Below are 17953 nucleotides of genomic sequence, written 5' to 3'. Positions count from 1 at the left end.
GTGGCCACATGGGTGTCGCAGGCTTGGCGCTGGCTGCCCGACGATATGGTGGTGCAGGCATTCAAGAAGTGTTGCATTAGCAACTCCTTGGACGGCACCGAGGATGACATGTTGTGGGACGCAGCCAGTGAAAAGCAGTCGTCTTTGGACGAGAGTTCAGACAGCTCAAACGAATGAGCAGGTGACGAGTCTGGCGGCACCACTAAATAAAACGAAGTTTTGTGCCTTATAATTTTTATGTTGACTTCTTTGCTTCAATGTAAGGGGGTCGACCTATATTCCGCCTCGACCTATATTCCGCATTATACGGTATCGATCTAGCTTGACTTTATATTCTCCTTTATTGCCTTTTTAGGAGCCACTTCATTTCAAGACAAGGTATTTTGAAAGCTAAAAAACGGGGAGGAACCTGAGACATTTTGCTTAGATAATAAAGTTGATGAATGACACCAGGTCCAGCATTATCAGACCTGGTGTCACCAGTGTTATGATGAAGTCATTTACCGTATTTACTCGCATAATGATCGCACTCGCGTAATGTTCGCACCCCTGAATTTTGTCGTCAAAATTCGATTTTTTTTATTTCCCGTGTAATGATCGCACCCTGAACTTGCCGCAGCGATATGTCGTGTGCCAAGTCTAGCTAATAATGATCGCGCTTACCATCTGTCGAATGCTACGCGAATGACTCGTCTGCACGCACCAAACATACTTAAGTAGATGCCTCATTTCATTACTTTCAACACTTTCCGCACTTCCATGGCAAAAAGACGTACAACCAAACTTGCCTTTGTTATGGGTAGGCTTTATAATGGTTGTGGTCAACAAAAACAAAAAAGGCGCCTTTCGATTCTTTTCATCTGCACTCGTGAGCACGCAACAAATCGCGCGCGGCAATGACAGTAGCCACGTTTACACTGATACGTTAAAAGTGTACACTATTCATACGCCGACGCTTTTAACACAGCTAAGATATTCGCCTACCCTTAGCGGAAACGTGCCGTGTTAGGATAGTAATGAAGACAGATGCCGCAGTTTCTGCAGCCCGCCGGCCATGTGTTTCTATGTCACTGGCAGCTAAGCATGCCCATCTCTGTTTCTGTCCCCTCAAAGTGGACGTGGCTACGTTATTGCCGCAAACTTGCAGATATTAACGATATTATTCATCACTGATACGGAAGAAACTGTTTCAATGCACGTAATGTACTCAAGAAAAAAAAAAAAAAAAGATTGCGTTCGGCGCGTTCGGCTTGCTCCGCCGGCCGCCATTTTTGTTTTGGTGTCCCGCACCCGCATCCCGCAGCAAATGCGGGACGAAAAAACAATTTTTTTTTTTTCTCGCGGGAAATTTAACCCGCGTAATGATCGCACCCCTGAATTTGCGTCAATTTTTCTGACAAAAAAGTGCGATCATTAGGCGAGTAAATACGGTAGTAATCAGGCCAGGAGCATGTGTTGCCCATAAACACGTAAGCAAGAGTGCAGCATGTCTGTCTTTCTGTCTGAGCTCATGTGTGGCAGCTGCAGTGATTGCAAGAACAGAATGAGCCGACGTATCATGACACATGCACCTCCTTGGTTAGAAAACTGGCTTGTTTAAAACCTTGTTTATAAGTCTTTTCTTGAGGGGGGGGGAGGGGGAAGACACAAAAAAGAAAATGCACCAACTTCAAAACTTGCTAATCAAAGTCACTAAAAAATTTGGCATGGATGTACGCCAAGCTAGCAGGGCCCGAGGAACTTGAGGCACGCATTCTCGTGATTATGTACGCTAGCTCACGTTTGCTCTCCCTGAATTCGGACTGGGTCAACAACTTCTCAGGGGCGGGGTTTGTTGGCTGCAAGTTTTGACATGTTTACTCGGCAAGAATCCATGTGGCATAAGATGCTGACGTGCATTGAGCTGGTATGGCCCAAGGGGCCTGAGATGCGCTTGTGTTATTTTCCTACTGCGTTGCCTTTTAAGGTGGCCACGAAAAACAAACTAAATCGAGCTGGTGTACATCAACCGAAACATAATGCTACCAGAGCGAAACATGACGCTCACTTCACACCGGCGGCAGCAAGGAATGGCAACACCTGGTTTACTGCCTATTAAAAGTGTGCAGTACGTTTCAAATGGCATACGCCAAACGTGCTGTGAAACGAGATAGGTGAAGATGCTTGGCAGCCATAGCTGTGAATGCGATATGCGACGGCGAGCGAGGACATCTGTTGATACCGGACGAGCAAACGGTGCATGCTGGCATTTTCACGTGACACAGGCGTGCATGCACTTCTAGGGAGCTGCCATGGTGAGCGCCCACTGCCCTCTATCGCACGTGCCTTACACCTTTTCTTGTTTACATGGGATCTAGCAACCAGAAAACATATCATACAATCACAGTTTAGTGATGTACTGAACATTGGTGCCAAAAGATTGTGTTTTCTGGGACCTTATTAACTAGTAAAACATAAGCGCAGCTGCACTGGGTAACTTTTTTGTGTTCTTGATCGCAAACATTGGCGCCGGGAAGTCGTATGAAACGGGATCGTACCAACGAGGTTCTACTGTATAACAGTAAATTATTTAGGATGCTCTAAGACTTTACAGCATTTTTTTCTGAGGTTTAGAGGGTTTGGCCCTTCATTTATTGCAGAAAATGAGAAATCAGAAGTGCATGCAAGCACTCCACTGAAACTCGTGACAGGACACTTAAAACGAGAGTGGCAAAAGGGAGATACACAAACAAAGCTTTGTATGTATGTGTCCCTCTTGCTGCTGTCGCAGCACGAGCGTGTTGTTGGCAAGACTGAATGCAAACGCTGAACTACCAAATCCAGGCTCTGAAAGGACCACACTTTTTGAGAGGAGCCAACCAGCCACTGACTAATATTGCAGACAGAGAAAGGAGTGCAGCAAAACTGCTTAAATGATTAAGCAGGTTCAATAAACGAATTTCGAGAAAAAGTAATTTCATTGCACTGTCAGTGACACATAAGGGTCATTAGTAAAAGTTTGGTCGGCCTTGCTTTCTTAATAACATTTAAATGAATGACATACTTTTGTGTATTATACAGTCAAACCTCGATATATCAAACACGGATATATCGAATTATTGCGTATATCGAACAATTTCTATATCACATGAAAAATCGCATGCATTTTTAATTCTTTATTTCGAACGGGGCCGGATGTAAAATGGGTATATCGAACTCCGCCGCCCCAGACCAAGTGCGCTCTGTTGACATGAGGCGAGCTTTCCCGCAACACCTCGAAGATAGCGGCGGCGCGATCGGCGTTCCAGACTGCTGCGTACGACAGCTGCCCACATCGGTTGCGCCGAGGGCGCCATTTGAACGTAGCGGTGTACACACGCGGCGGCTTGGAGCCAGCACGGCCGCCGCGATCACGCGCGCACCTATGCGCGCACGGCGGGGCAAGCCGCCTCGATCACGCGCGCACGGCGAGGCTTGCCCCCGCCGTGCGCGCGTGATCGAGGCGGCCGTGGAGCTAGTTGGAGCACTTTGTCGGTGCTGAGCCACACATCATGTGCATTGCGGACTTCGTTGGCGGTGACGACTGCACCGGAACAGTGGCGGAGTTAACAGATGTGGAGATCGCGGCAGAAGTGACTGCTGAGCGGCCAAACGAAGACGCTGCCGAGGCTGATCCAGCAAGCGCTGATGTTGCCCCGCTCCCGACTGCAACTGAGGCTGTAGCTGCTTTGGCCGTTGTACGCCGCTACTGCGGCGCAATAGAAGGCACTGGACTGTCTATTGTGGACCGTTTGGACTATGTTGAGGACGCCGTGGTCAAGCACGCGGTTGCCAATATGAAGCCGGCTACACTGCTTCAGTACTTTCAGCGAACTAAATAAATACTTTGTTTGAAGCTTCATGTGAGTATCTATTGCGCCACGATTGGTTCATTGATTGATTTGCGCTAGTTTTTGACGCGTTTTCTACGTGATTTTATATATGATTTTATATATCGAATTCTGGCTATATCGAACTATTTTGCGATCACCGCGCTGTTCGATATATCGAGGTTCGACTGTACATTTACCAAATATGCATATCGCACAGTGACATCCATGCGACAGATATGCACAGCAAGTAGTTTAGGTCAAATTCTATTCAGGGCTCAAGAAAGCAGCCACAACTAGCAAAATGAACAGGCCCTGTAGGCAGATGCACACTCACCTCAGCAGGGGATCGGCGGCAGCGAGGGCGAGGCGGTCGGCGGCCGGGTGGAGCCGGTCGTCGGGGGGCAAGCCCAACCGTTCTCGTTGGTCTCCATAGATCGCAAAGGGGGACATGCCCGCCGCAGCGGCCCCCAGTGCGCCCCCGGCCGCCCCCAGCCCCGCCGCAGCCGCGTACCTCCGCTGCAGCTCCAGCCAGTGCGGGTCGTATGCCTGGGGGAGCCGTGACTTGAGCTCCAGCTCGGCCTTTAGCTTGTCCTGCAGCTCGCGTTTCTCCATCTCCAGGTCCAAACGCAGACTGCTGCAGTGGTGTCGGGGGGAAGAACAGCCCACTCATTAGCGCCATCAAGTTTGCAAAAGAAGGCATCCCCCTGACAGCCCAGTGGGAATGCATGTCCTGCAGTTGACTGCAAAAGCTTCCTGTGCTACTGTTTAATGTCACCCTCATTGCATGCATCTTTGGCCAAAGGCAGTGTAGCGCATACTATCGAGAGTATGCCACTGAGCATTCAATCCTGTAGGGAGTGTATTCTGTGTGAAACCAGTTGGTTACCCTGCATTGAGATGAGCGGTATTGAGAATTAAAGCTGATAGAGGGAGGCACGAAATGAAACGAGACCGAAAAGAAAGAAAAGAAGTGTCCTTACAATGCAGTGCAGCCTGTGAACACTCAAAGTCTGTCACATAAGCCGCATATCCTCAGGAAGTAAGGCAACATGTTTAAGGCCTTTTGGGCTGAGAACAGTGCGGGCCAGTGCTGAGCAACATAGAAATCCAAGGCCATGGGTGATTGGTCATGCGGGAGTGCCTATTGCCATCGCATTAGAAACTGACGAAAGTGAGCCGCCAGCAGGAGTAGATCCCAAGCAAAATACTGATGTTGCCTTGCAAGCATCTTTATCGAGGTACAGTAGACTTCCACTAATTCAATCTCGACTGAAGGTCCCATCCCACGCCCATAGAATTCCTTGGGCCCATACTATTTCGATCCTAAAATTTACCTTCGCCCGATAACTCAAACTTTGCTGTTCAGCACGTCTGCACCTGACCCAAATGGTGACCCATATCGTGACCCCTCTAACAGCAGTGTCAGTCTTGGCGGAGCTAAAGAGACAGTGAATACATTTAACACACGCCATCCCCTGCTGGAAACACTTATTTGCGGCCAGATTCTAAAGCCAGAACAGTAGCTCACAATGCATAATTACAGTATTTACCTGGTCTTAATGCGCAATCTCTTTACCCAATAAATGTGGTCCGAAAATTAACCACGCAGTTCAATTGAATATGAAACCAGAACTGCATTTATAACAGCCTACCATCAGAGCCAGCGTCATCTTCATAGCCATAACAAGATGGCACTTCGCATACCATGCTCGCGTAGCCTAGCATTGACGATGTGCCGCTTGGTCTTCGATTACGAAGGCTCATTCTAAGTTATTGTACATGTTAAGCTAGTGGAAACGAGTTGCAACAAGCGGTTTTTTGGCATTGCAGAGAATTATCATATTTACTCTATTCTAACGCGCCCTTGATTGTAACTTGCACCTGTTTGCCGTGACCTAAAAAAAAGAAAAGTCCTTTACAGTACCGCGCACCTCATTTTTTTCATACAGAAATGCAACTTTCTCTAATTTGGAAAAAATAGATTTCCTCCCAATGCACTAAAGTTGCGATAAATAACAGAAAGCCGTAGTTTCGCCCGAAGGTGAAGCATCTATTACGATAGTAAATTAGTAGACAGCTATACGAAAAGTAAGGATAGTAGTTTTATCGGCCGTATAAACTTTTAAACATTCGCTTACTAGCTATATTAACAAGCATGGTGCCACGTGCGCACAAGCACACATGGACACGTCTTACTCGATGACCGCAAAAACTAGCAAAACACTGGAGTGAGGAAGTGTGGTAGCAAGAGCGAGGGAATTGACCTTTGTGCGGCCTCTCGCTTCGACGTGAACTAAGCGATGAGAACACAGCACAGTGCGCCTAGATGCGTAGACTCCTGTCTCCGTTGCAGATCGCTTTCAAGATAGGGGTTGCGCGGCCGCGTCGTACGTAGCAGCCGCCGTTGTAGAATGCCTCTCCTGTTTGCACCAGTCCCGCACGCAAGTTTCGGGAGCCCCAAACGCCCGTGATGCGGCCGGATTTCGATCCATCTCCGCACACGTGATCGCTTTCCTTTTAATTATGGCATCGTGATGAACTCTGCATGTCTTTGCAGTTGGCACTTCCATGCTGATAGAGCAAAGGCAGAAAACGGACTCCAGAGGAAGCATCAGTCTAAAAATGCTGGGAAGCATTGCCTAAGCACACGCACTGCAGCACATGGAGGAAGCTACAGCAGCTAGGCTCGAAGCACGTATGAGGCAGCCATTTTGAAATGCCGATAGCGATATGGTAATGGAGATTTAAGGTCGTACTCGATGCTAACGCGAACGCAATTTCAGGACCAGTTTTATCAGGGAAAAAGTGTGCATTAAATTCGAGTAAATACGGTGCATTTGTCTCAGGACGAACTAGCAAAGTGGTCAGTCAAGGCGAGAGCCACTACAGCGTTTGATTGTTGTGGGGTCGCTTGAGAAATATTAAACATGCAGTGGATCATAAGGTGGACATGTTATGGTTCATAGACAGCAATAAAGTGCTCTCTGGGCATTATGATGATGGACATAAGGGGTAAATAAATCTATATTGTGTGAAAGCAGAGTTCGCATGCTTCATTTTCCTTTCCTTATTGACAGAATCAGAGGCACGCTGCTCTTCTTGCTAAAAGATTGAGCGCATGTTTGATTTCTAATTTGTTTAGGAGCCCTAACGTCTTTTTATGTTCATTTTCTACTACACATAGAAAGTGGGCGCGCGTCAGATTCGGAGGTGCGAGAATCGGGCAAGTACTATCAAATCTATCAGTGGTGTATTTGGGGATTTTTCTACCGCTTGTTTAGACCAGCTCCATAATCAATCCAATTTCGTCGGTTCCACCATGGTTGAATTGACAAAAGTCGACTGTATAAAAAAAAAAAAAAAAAGAAGGAAAGAAAGAACTGTTTAGGTTTGAAGATCCTTCTTTCTTCCCACCGAACAAAACATGCATTTGATGAATAACAATCAAATTTTAGTGCTCCACGCTGCTGAGATCAACTGAGGGCTTTCCCCTACCACCACATGCACTTCTGCTAGCCCCATGCACTGATTAGTGTTGGCAGGCGGAATGAGAAGCTAGACTGTCACCCTTTCTCAGGTGCCTGATACGATGGCCTTGGGCCGTAACTTCAGCACAAGCATGTATTTTGTACTCTATGCATGCCATGCATCCATTGTAGTCATGAGCAAAATGCATCCTTGGTCACTTACTGTGCAATAGAGAATATACATCCTTAATTTGCTAATATACAGTTCACAACTCTTCATTAAAACCTTTAGAAAAAGCAGCACTAAGAAAACAAAACATACCCACATGTTACCCGCAATAGTAACTATGTATATGCTATGAAGCTTTCATAATGTCTACAAAAAATATTGACACCCAGACAAATCTTCAGCTATCGAAAAAGCAATAGTGCAAGAACGAGACAAGTGAAGAGGCAACACACACATGCACTTTCTCTGTCTTTCTCTTGTTTTTGTGCTGTTACTCTTTTGCCATGTACAGTGAAACCTCGTTAAACCGTAGTCGGCCGGAGCTCGGAAAAACTACGTACTAAACGGTAGTACTGTTTAACCAAAATAGCATGAGATCGCCCACTTACCTGTCGAAAACGGAGCTCGGAGAGAGTGCGATGAAAGGGGAAAAAACATGCAGTATTTATTCACTTCGCGCGACATAAGTGTTATTTTCGTTTGATGCCGCGGCGGCCTAGCACGATGACAGCGGCCTCAAACTTACTGAAGCTGCGTGCGAGCTTCTCAGCCAGCCCCCTCCTCTCGACAAACACTCGCACGGCAGATTCCTCGTTGGCGTTACGTATTCTCTGTGCACGCGCGCAGTAGTGCTGCATAAGTCCCAGGGCGCCTTTTTCATTGCCGGGTGCCGGAGTTCAGAAAACTTTTGGTTTGGAATAGTTACGTTATCGCGCCCCTGTTCTCGTTGCGACGATTGCATTCATGAGGCTGACGTAGCGCGCAGCTTATGCCACTGTCGGGCCTGAATCACCCGTGCTGTCGCTTTCCGTGTCGTCCTCATCACTGTCGCTAGTAGACACTTCGGCAACAACAGAGGCAACGATGGCGAAAAGTCGAACCTCATAGCCGACATCGCTTCGCAGTCGCAGCAGCGCTGCCGAGCAACTTCGCATTCCAAATGCCACTCACTGTAGTCAACAGCAGATCCATGTCACGGGCCAGCGCCGACTTCTTCGTGTCACGTTTGATAGCACGGACCATGTCTAATTTTTCTTCAATGCTGAGCACCCGGCGTCTTTTTTATCCGAGCTTCGGCATGAAGCTAGTCCTCGCTTGCACGACGTCACAACGCTCTCTGGCACGGCGTCGAAATGATGTTGATGCGGCTTCACGTGCAAACGCACAGGGCGCTTGGAGGCCGTTGTACCAATCTCTGAGGCTCGTTGTTCTGCTGGGCCGCCCGATGGAGACGACGCACCGCCGTGTTTGCGCGACGAAAAGTGGAAACGCTACGTTTTAACCGATGCGTACGCAATAAGCTGGTACGATTTATGCGGATACAAAATACATTATGTTCAATGGCCGCTGAGTCGGGGAATTGACTTTACTACTTTTAAACCGAAACTACTGTTTAAGCGGGTACGGTTTAACGAGGTTTTACTGTACCGACACACCCAAACTGCTCTCGTCAATTTCAGCTATCATCCCTCAGTAATGCATTCTGATGGAAACCAATTAGGTGGACAGCACACCTACACAATAATTTCTCTGCTGCAGCCTCTACATGACTATATACCATACTTTGCATAGCTGCTGGGCCTTGATTCTGAACTTCCTGCAATGCTTGCATATAATTTTGCTTGCAGGGCAACGCATGCTTTCACCACCCCCACAAGCCCCCATGACTGACGAAGCGGCACACATCAGTCCCAGAGCCACACCTAGATAAATCTCATGCCTCATTCATGCTTTCGCACAGATCTTCCAGGACCACGCTTTTTTTGTTGATACCATTTTTATCATTTACAGGGTCAAGCAAACTTATCTTGGAGCACATGACTGGGTGACAAATGGCAACGAGAATAGAACAGGTCCAAACATGTCAGCTAGTTGTTTACTTGTATAGAAGCAGGAACAGTTCCAAAGTCACCGACATACATATAAATATTTCGTCATTTTTACGAATGCCCTTTTTACAACCGCTTCTTTCTCATCCGTTTCACCCTGGATCAAGTATACAGCACAGGGGTGGTATGCTCAGATGATCACTTTCAGGTTACGAATGCTGTTTGCCCATAGATGTTGGTGTGTCTAGTGCTAGTCAAGCCACATCTTGCAAAAGTGTGACCATCTGAGAATATGACCCCTGGCTCGACTGCACAAAAATGCAAAACCGTGCCTACAGTGCGCGAAGGAAGCCAGTATCGAGCGTCACAAAAGTGCAGAAACACTCACTTCTCTCTCGAGGCAGCAGCTGCTGCAGCATACATGCCCAGTTGGTAGTGTAGCATCATGGGGTCCATGGCGGCGGCAGCCGCAGCTGCTGCAGCGGCCGCTGGATGGGACCGGGGTGACGGGTACCCACTGGGGGAGAAGCCTGCGTGTGGTCGGGCATACTCGCTCAGCTGCCGCAGGGCGGGGGTGTCTGCTGCGGCTGCTGCTGCTGCCGCTGCCGCATACGGGTTGGTCGCGGCACCGCGCTGGGGTGCTGCCCGGTAGGGGTTTGCACCAGGGGGGAAGTCGCATGGGTGGCCACTGGGGCCCGCTTTGTTCTCGGATGCCCCGCTCCTGTGTTCCAAGGAGCTGAGCCGTTGCTACGAAGAATGAGAACAGAGGAGCCAGCCACATGGCCAACGTAAGAGAACACTAGTAATAAAAGCAGCGGGAAAAAAAAAAGAAATTGTTTGCGATTACAGATTACAGTTCCCCTGTATTACACAATCCTGCGCAATACAGAGGAACGCTTTCTAAATGCACTGTCATTGTTTGTGTGTGGAGCTAACGGCAAGTATTCCGGTAGTATGCTGAGCTATAATACAAAACCGCACTTGCTGTTGTATTCATGCGTGCCTTTGCCAAAATATTTTCTGAATATTACTTTCAAGCAATTTAAAGCATGAAAACTGCTCATAATCTAAAATCTTCCCCTCGTGTACTACTCCTATAGTTATTGATTGCATTGGTTTGAAGGTAGTGATATTGGTTACATACATGCGGATAAACAAAAAATTGCATGATTGAACATTTAGCAGCTACGTAACCACTGTGAGAAGCAGAGACACAAAACAAATGATGTCAAGAGTGGCAACTGAAAATTGCGATTTCTGCCACGGAATGCTATCATTGCTGAACTTTTCACAATTTTCTACAGCTTACTACAAATCACGACTGCTTCCTAGCATCAACTTACATCATAGATTAGTTTGCATAAAAGATAACATTGCAGCGGCCTCTACAGGTGCAGATGGTCTCCTATATTTTCAATTGCAATAGCATTTAAATGAAAAAAGATACTGCTCACAGAACACGAAGCAATGGTCATGTGGATGGCAAGATCTTTTTCCATCAATCTACTTTCATTATAAGGAGTGAAACAACTGATTTTGTTAAGCATCTTTCTAGCTACCAGCACTTTCAAATTTACCAATAATCTACCCTTTCACTCTACCGTACTAGCTTTTTTTAATCAAGTGCATCAGCTGGGAGAGCAACTGACGTGAACAAGTGGTGCTTCTGGGTATCAAGAAAAAATTCATTTTAAATTGTGAAGCTTTTCGAGTAACATGCATGGTTTTGGTTTGCGATGTTATGCTTTCTTTAGGAAGAGCTGCACCTAAGAAAGAACAAACACAGGAAAAAAAACGGGCTAGACGAAGAGTGCAAGTGAATTACAAGTTTTCCTCTCAGTGATAGTGACATGCAGTTATAAGTGTGCCCTCAAGACTGATGAAAGGTCACAAGAATTGCAAGGTGTGCACATAAAAGCGTCGTTTCATAATAACTGGGCCATATAGTTTTATACATGGCACTAGATGTGTTATACATGGCCAGCCATCCTCCATAAAGCAAATCAATAGTTCACCCTGTAATTGCTACAGCTTGACTGTTGACATACGGAATATTGTCAACAAGCTCCATTTGTTCTTCCAAATAAATGAAGATAAAGTTGTTTCCAGGGCTGACTGGCTACTAAGGCAAAAGTGTCAAAGCCGCAAACTTTATGGTACATTCAACTGGTTCCTACCTCCCTCTAACTTGGTTTGCAACAATATAGAGCCTGCTCAAAATTGTAGCCAAAGAGCCAGGGCCCAAGCCAAATGTTCAGCTCCTCCCAGAGTGCAGTCAAATTCATTGTAACCAGAGTTTGTAAGGTCTTTGTTGAGCTACAACATTAGGGGTGACAGCACCTTCAAGCACTCTTAGCTCGAGAGAGGCACTCCGATGAGTTAGGTGAAGTGTCCCAAATGCTCCGGAGCACTTGAAAGTGACCAGCTGTATATAGCGCGAGAGTGACAAGGCCTTTTTGAACTATCTGAACCAAATAACTGGTTCAGATAGCTGACAATGCAGCTGACAATGCAGCTGACCACATCTTCGGCGCCCTGAGAATTAATGTGCCTTCTGCACTGTGTGGGCACTCACCTTGGCTTCCTCCCTTTCTTTCTCGGCTGCCTTGCGTGCCCTCTCCTCCCTTTTTCTCGCCAGCTTCGAATCAGGAACGGGCTTGAAGGTCAAGTCCGTGCGAGCGCAAGAGTTGAATTCGCCTCGACTCCAGTGCCGCAGAAAGCTGGCATGTGAGCGAGGAAGGGAGCGACATTCAACACTGCACACTTGGCAAGAGCAACTATGTAAATGCTTAAAAGGACCATTAAAGAGCAACACTAGATCAGTTCAGAGTGATGGAACTGTGTTTCAAATTTGCATTCACTTGGCATAAAAAAAATATTGATTGGTACTGCAGAAAACGAAGGCCCAAAGTTGTTTTTTTTTTTAATTTCACGCCATGACAATGCAACATTAGGGATTTCAAATACAGTTGACTCTAGTTACAATGGACCCTGATAATCCTATAAATCCTTAGTTCTGAAACTATCGTTGTGATCTCTAATAACTTTGTTTTCAAAGAGTGAGGGACGAACATTTAAAGAAAAAAAAAAAGGAAAACGTCGGTTTCACCACTCGATAGGCGAAGCATCAATTGTGATAGCAAATTAAGAAAGATAAGCGCGGCAACAGCAGCGAGCGATTTGACCTTCGTGCTGTCTCTCGCTTCAACGCAAGCTAAACGTCGAAAACACAGCACATATGAAGCTACTGGCACTGGGCGCACTTTGTTCACATCGCAGATCGCTTTCAAGATACGGCTCCCACACAGGCATGCTGTTAATAGCAGCCACCGGAGGTGAATCCCCCCTCTTTCCCTCGCTTTCCCCTTGTGCCTCGTGCAAGAAAGACCGTGCGCTTTCCTCCATCCCTTGCGCACAAAATATTGAACCACGATGGTCGGCTGACCCACGCAAGTCAGTTGCCAGCCTGTGTGGTCATGGCAAAAGTCCATTTTGTATGCCTGATTGGCAAAAATTGCCGCTAATTTCGTCTGCTATAGCCGATAGTTCGTTGAAGCATGGTCCGTTAAAGGCAAACTTGGTTGCTTTAATAAAATAGGCAGACCAAACTAAGGTTGAAATATGGTCCATTGTATCCAAAAGTCTGTTGTACGCAGGCCCATTGTAGGGAGCGTAGACTATACCTACATGTGTTAGGGTAGTTTCTTGTGTAGCAAACAAAATGAAAACTCCTTAAGTCCAGTCTTTGGTTCATTCAGAACACTATGTAATCGCCATTTAAAAAACTACTAACTAATCAGTGGCAGGCACTACTTAAATCATGACATCAGTATAGCTACTTCAAGGTGGCCTCACAACCAGTCTTTTGCTTTTGAATCTTATCTGGCCTGCCAAGTTCCTTTGCTTGGCTAATATAGAACTTTTTGGTATTCAATAGCCATTATTTGCCAACCTAGCTTAATCTAATACAGTGCAGTCCACTTATAAAGGTACCACATATAACAATATGCTGGTTATAACGATGAGTGAACTTAAGACTCCTATAAACTTATGCATTAGGGCTAGAAGGAAAAAAAAAACTTTATTCACCGAATATAGGGTATAATGATCAAAATTTTGCATTCTGAATGTCACTTTCCATGTAGTATAATCATGACATCTGTTCCCAAGTTCTCTTTAAACGTATGATGCCGGGTCAGGGCGAAAACTTTGCCTATGTGAATTTGTATCTGCCACCATTACTGCACGGCATGTCCCGCTGTTGGTCCCGACCGCACTGATTGCGAAAGCCACTGAGAGCTTTGCGAGTTGGTGCCAGCCACTCCGTGTCCACGTCGTCTGCGATGGTGCTTCACGTGTGCAGAGAAAGAGAGACAGAGAAAAAGCCAAAGGCGAAGCGGCGCCTGCCCTTTCTATGCTCTCCCAGTGAGCATGGAAATGCACTGCGAAAGCAGCCCCGACGCAGCAGGAGACGTATTCTGGGATGATAACTTTCAGCAATACACGGCCTTTGATGACGTAGTGCTCAACCAGCCAATCCGCTCATACATTTTTGCTCAAGCAGCCAATCAGCACATGCCTGATGGCTGAAGCAATAGTATCGCCTCAAAGTAATCGTCCCAGAACACACCCCCTGGGAGCACGCTGCTACTAACAGTGGAACATGATGGAGGAGTTTCTGAGTGCAGGTAGTGCTGCCTCCTTCTGCAAAGCGATATCTGAAGGGGTCATCGTTGTCACGACAGACGGCAGCGTTGTGCGACGGACGTGACGAGATTGACGATGGCCTGTCTTTGACTGGCAGTAGTTGAGTGCTTAGTAAAGATGAGGACAAAGAAAGGAGACACACGGGTGCACAAAGGGATATCGTTTACTAAGCGCTCAACCACTGCCATTCAAGATGTACCAACAAGCCCATTCCGCCACACTTGTCTTTGACATCGACTCCGATCGAGTCACTCATTGATTTCATCCAAGCTAAATTATTGCCACCAGTGCTTGCACAGCATCTGGAGGTGATGCACACTGCAGTTGTGAACCTGGAGCTCCTGCAAAAGCAAGGCCAGATTTCTGGCTATTTCAGCATGCCTAACGCTTGACAGGCTATTTAGAGATATACATAAACATATTTTTCACTGTCCACTTTCTACATCTATTTTTAATGCAAGTGGCAAATTTGGTTTCGAAGCTGCAAGAGTATTTTCGGTCCAGATATAGATATCGTTATAAGTGGACTGCACTGTATTCCTATTTCGTTTCTTTTTAAACTCCGAAGTGGTCACTGCAGAGAGGCACAAGTTTGCAGAGCAAATTTATGCCGTAGCTAATTACAGTGCAGTCCACTTATAACGATATCAAGAAAAACGAGAAATCTGATTGTTACAACCAATCATTGCTATATCTGGACTGCCAAAACAAAGAAGGAAAAGAAAAGCTGCCAAACATACCTTCAGAGCTCAGAAACCAAGAATAAGATAAAGAATTGACGTTGTAGAAAGAATGCTGTGAAAAATGAAATGTTTATACGTCTAAACAGCGTGTCAAGCGTTAGGCGCTTGGCACAGTCAGAAATCTGCACTTGCTTTCAGGTTCAGTTTCAGGTTCACTACCGTGCTGTGCATCGCTTCCAGTGGCTACACGAACACTGGCAGCTATAATTTGGCTTACATGAAATAAATTAGCACCGCTATCGACGACATTGCATATTGCGGGAACATTGGGGTCTGTGTAAAAGATGGGCCACGGTCGATCTCCTCGCATCTGTCACACAACGCTGTCATCTGTTGCAGAACAAGGCGGTGCTATCTGCACTCAGAAACTCTTCCATCGAAGCACAATTTATTTTATCGGCAGTAGCGACGTGCTCCCAGAGTTCGGTGATGTCAACGGCTGCCACCATGTTGGTTTCACACATGGGGGTTTCACCCTGGCGCAGAAAACCCATCGTTTCCATTTATCGGCATGGTCCCTGGTTCTAGCCTTCGTGATCGTAGCGCCCACAGTTTTCAGAATCGTCAATATCATCGACTGCAGAAGCTGGTACTTTTGAGCCTTGCAAAATTTGCAGCTTCATCTCAAGCTACACAGTTTGCGCTTTGTTGGGGCACCTACCAGTGCTTCCGCGCTCACTGAGGAAGACGGGGAGATTGTAGAAAGGGAGGGCAGGTGCAGTTCATTTCTTGTTCCCCCCCTATCTGGACGCTCGCCAGCTATGCAGATGCAAAGTAGCTGGCGCCATCTTGTGGCACGCTGCACCGAATTGGGATGCTCTCCATGGCTTTCGCAAACAGAGTGCTGGCAAGACGCGCTGCGCAGTAATGACGGTGAATACGAACTCACGTAGGCAAACTTTTCCCATCGTCTCGGTTAAGAGAAACTCAGCAAAGCAAATTTCATCATTATTTTGCATGGAAAGCGCCGCCTAAAAGGCAGAACTTCAATTGTTATGTCTGATATGCGGTATATATTATATACATATACATATATATACATATATTATATACATATTATATATGGCTTTTCTTTCTCATAGCCTTAACGCATAAGTTGATACTCTGGAATTAACTCCTTGCTGTAACTAATATATAGTTATATGTGGTGTCATTATAAGTGGACTGCACTGTAGTACTCAATAAATTCAAGTCATTCAATAAGAATGCTTCCGCTTTAGGCAGCCTGTAGATTTGTTTCACTGGCTTAGGAAACTCAGTTTATCATGCAGACAATCTCATAATGTTTGCATACCTTTAAAACCACTTGTGGTGCTGCAGTATTACACTTTGCTTCCACAACATCCAATGGCGAGCTGTTCCTATGTCTCCCCATTATTTTGTCATGGTGTGCCAGATAGGACTACATTTCAATTGCTTAATTACAAGCTCCTCAGCTGACAGAAAGTTTAGTTCTGAATGGCATCACATTTATAGAATAACGCATATGAACCTTCTTTACAAAACAAAATCTACACAGCCTTTATATTTCACTTTGTTTAGAAATTAGAAAATACAGTTAAACATTGATATAACAAACATCCCATATGACGAAACTGTTGAAATAACAAAGTATTTAACTTTTCATAAGTTCTTGTCCATAGAAGGCCATGTATTTAGAACCTCAATATAATGAGGTGAGTTTGTATGAGATTTCAATATAAAGAAATTTCACCGCTGCTCCGCAAAAGAAAGCTGAGACAATAAATGGAAACTTCCGCGGACTCAGATGGTCAAATAATTGAATTAGAAGCGGCTGTTTGCAAACTCGCTGAGTTGGAGTGTCACGTTCTCTCTTAAGCTTTCTTTTTCTTTTTTTTCTTTTTTCTATCTTGCTTGCTTTTTGTTGTCTGTTGTTTTGTACATCCATGTTGGATGTAACCCACACCTGCTTGGGCCACCACATTGGCCTGCAGTATTTTGAAATAAATAAATAAATAAATAAATAAATAAATAAATAAACATACCTCTCAAATCATGCCCCACAAGAGCGACCACTGAACTGGAGCCACATCATGTTCCGTATAAGTGCAGTAAGATCCTATCCTTCCCCATGCACTGTGCGCTTTAGGTGCAAGTGAAAGCGTGCAGAGAAGAAAGATGGTGGCTTCCCGAGTGCCGCCTTCGTGCAGGCGATGAAACAGAGAAGGAGGGGAGTGAGCTCATGTGAGGGGGGGGGGGGGGGGGGGGAATTGGGGGGTAAGTTGGTGAGCGTCTAGGCCATGGCTGCGCATGGCTCTAAGCGCAGCTGAGCACACATGTAGCCACGCACCCTGCTTTAGAGGTAATCTGCCGCATATGCGAAGAGTGCGTGCCGAGACAGCGTGGTGCCATTGAAGCTGCCTTACCGCGCATTTAGTATTGGAGGTTGCGTAATCTCGAATTAAGGTGACCTGTTGAAGTGAGAGGCAGACGAAGCATTCACTGCCCCTAGCCGGCACTTTCCCTGATAGCGTCATCCCAGTGCGGGTGACGCTATTAGAGGCTGGATTGCACAACATTTCGACGAGACACACAGAAGAGAAACACAGAGCGCTACTTGCAACTATAGTTTTATTCCCTTGTCAGTGGAATAAATATAGGAAGACACTCAACCTTGGCAAGTGACGCTATCAGTTACAGCAATGGAGTGCACGTGAAGGCGTGGCTGGATTCACTCAATTTGTACCGTCGAGAAGATACTATCCACGTACACGGCATGAAATTGCATCATTCGTTGCCGACTTCCAAATTTATCAAAATAAAACGTTTTCTCATTCAAAATTTGCTTTTTTCGATTGCCCAATAAGTTGGAAAATTCTGCGGCCCCTTTTCATGTAAGAAAAATAGATCGGTGACAGGACTTATTTGCATAGAAGTTTGAATTTCAACAGAACGAAATTTCGATATAATGAAGGAAATTGCAGATTTTACCTACTTTATTATATCAAGGTTTAACTGTATTTGGTTATTTGCCTTGATACTTGAACGTAGTTTTTTTTGAACATTAGCCTTTGATTTGGAATGCCGCTATTCGCACAACCGCAGTTTTTGCAGTTGCGATAGCAGTGCTGATACAGTCAGGCCAGTCAATAAAAACTGTAGCTTT

At 45.9% G+C, this 17953-nt stretch overlaps 1 protein-coding gene across 3 annotated transcripts in view; it reads right to left on the bottom strand.

Moving 5' to 3' along the window:
* Gug (arginine-glutamic acid dipeptide repeats grunge) overlaps nucleotides 1-17953 on the bottom strand; it is an 85986-nt gene that overhangs the window by 26351 nt on the left and 41682 nt on the right. For 2 of the 3 annotated variants that reach the window (XM_050195484.2, XM_050195487.2), the window contains exons 12-14: nucleotides 11952-12096; nucleotides 9765-10123; nucleotides 4186-4485 (exon numbers count right to left, since the gene is read on the bottom strand). In XM_050195484.2, the coding sequence (XP_050051441.1) occupies nucleotides 4186-4485; nucleotides 9765-10123; nucleotides 11952-12096 (804 nt within the window). The remainder of the gene's footprint in view (nucleotides 1-4185; nucleotides 4486-9764; nucleotides 10124-11951; nucleotides 12097-17953) is intronic. The other variant, XM_050195486.2, reaches the window with a different exon arrangement.

Source organism: Dermacentor andersoni, chromosome 3 (genome assembly GCF_023375885.2).
Source record: "Dermacentor andersoni chromosome 3, qqDerAnde1_hic_scaffold, whole genome shotgun sequence".
Taxonomy (NCBI): Eukaryota; Metazoa; Arthropoda; class Arachnida; order Ixodida; family Ixodidae; genus Dermacentor; species Dermacentor andersoni.
The sequence above is the reverse complement of the archived record's forward strand: the minus strand, read 5'-3'. Positions and strand labels throughout refer to the sequence as shown.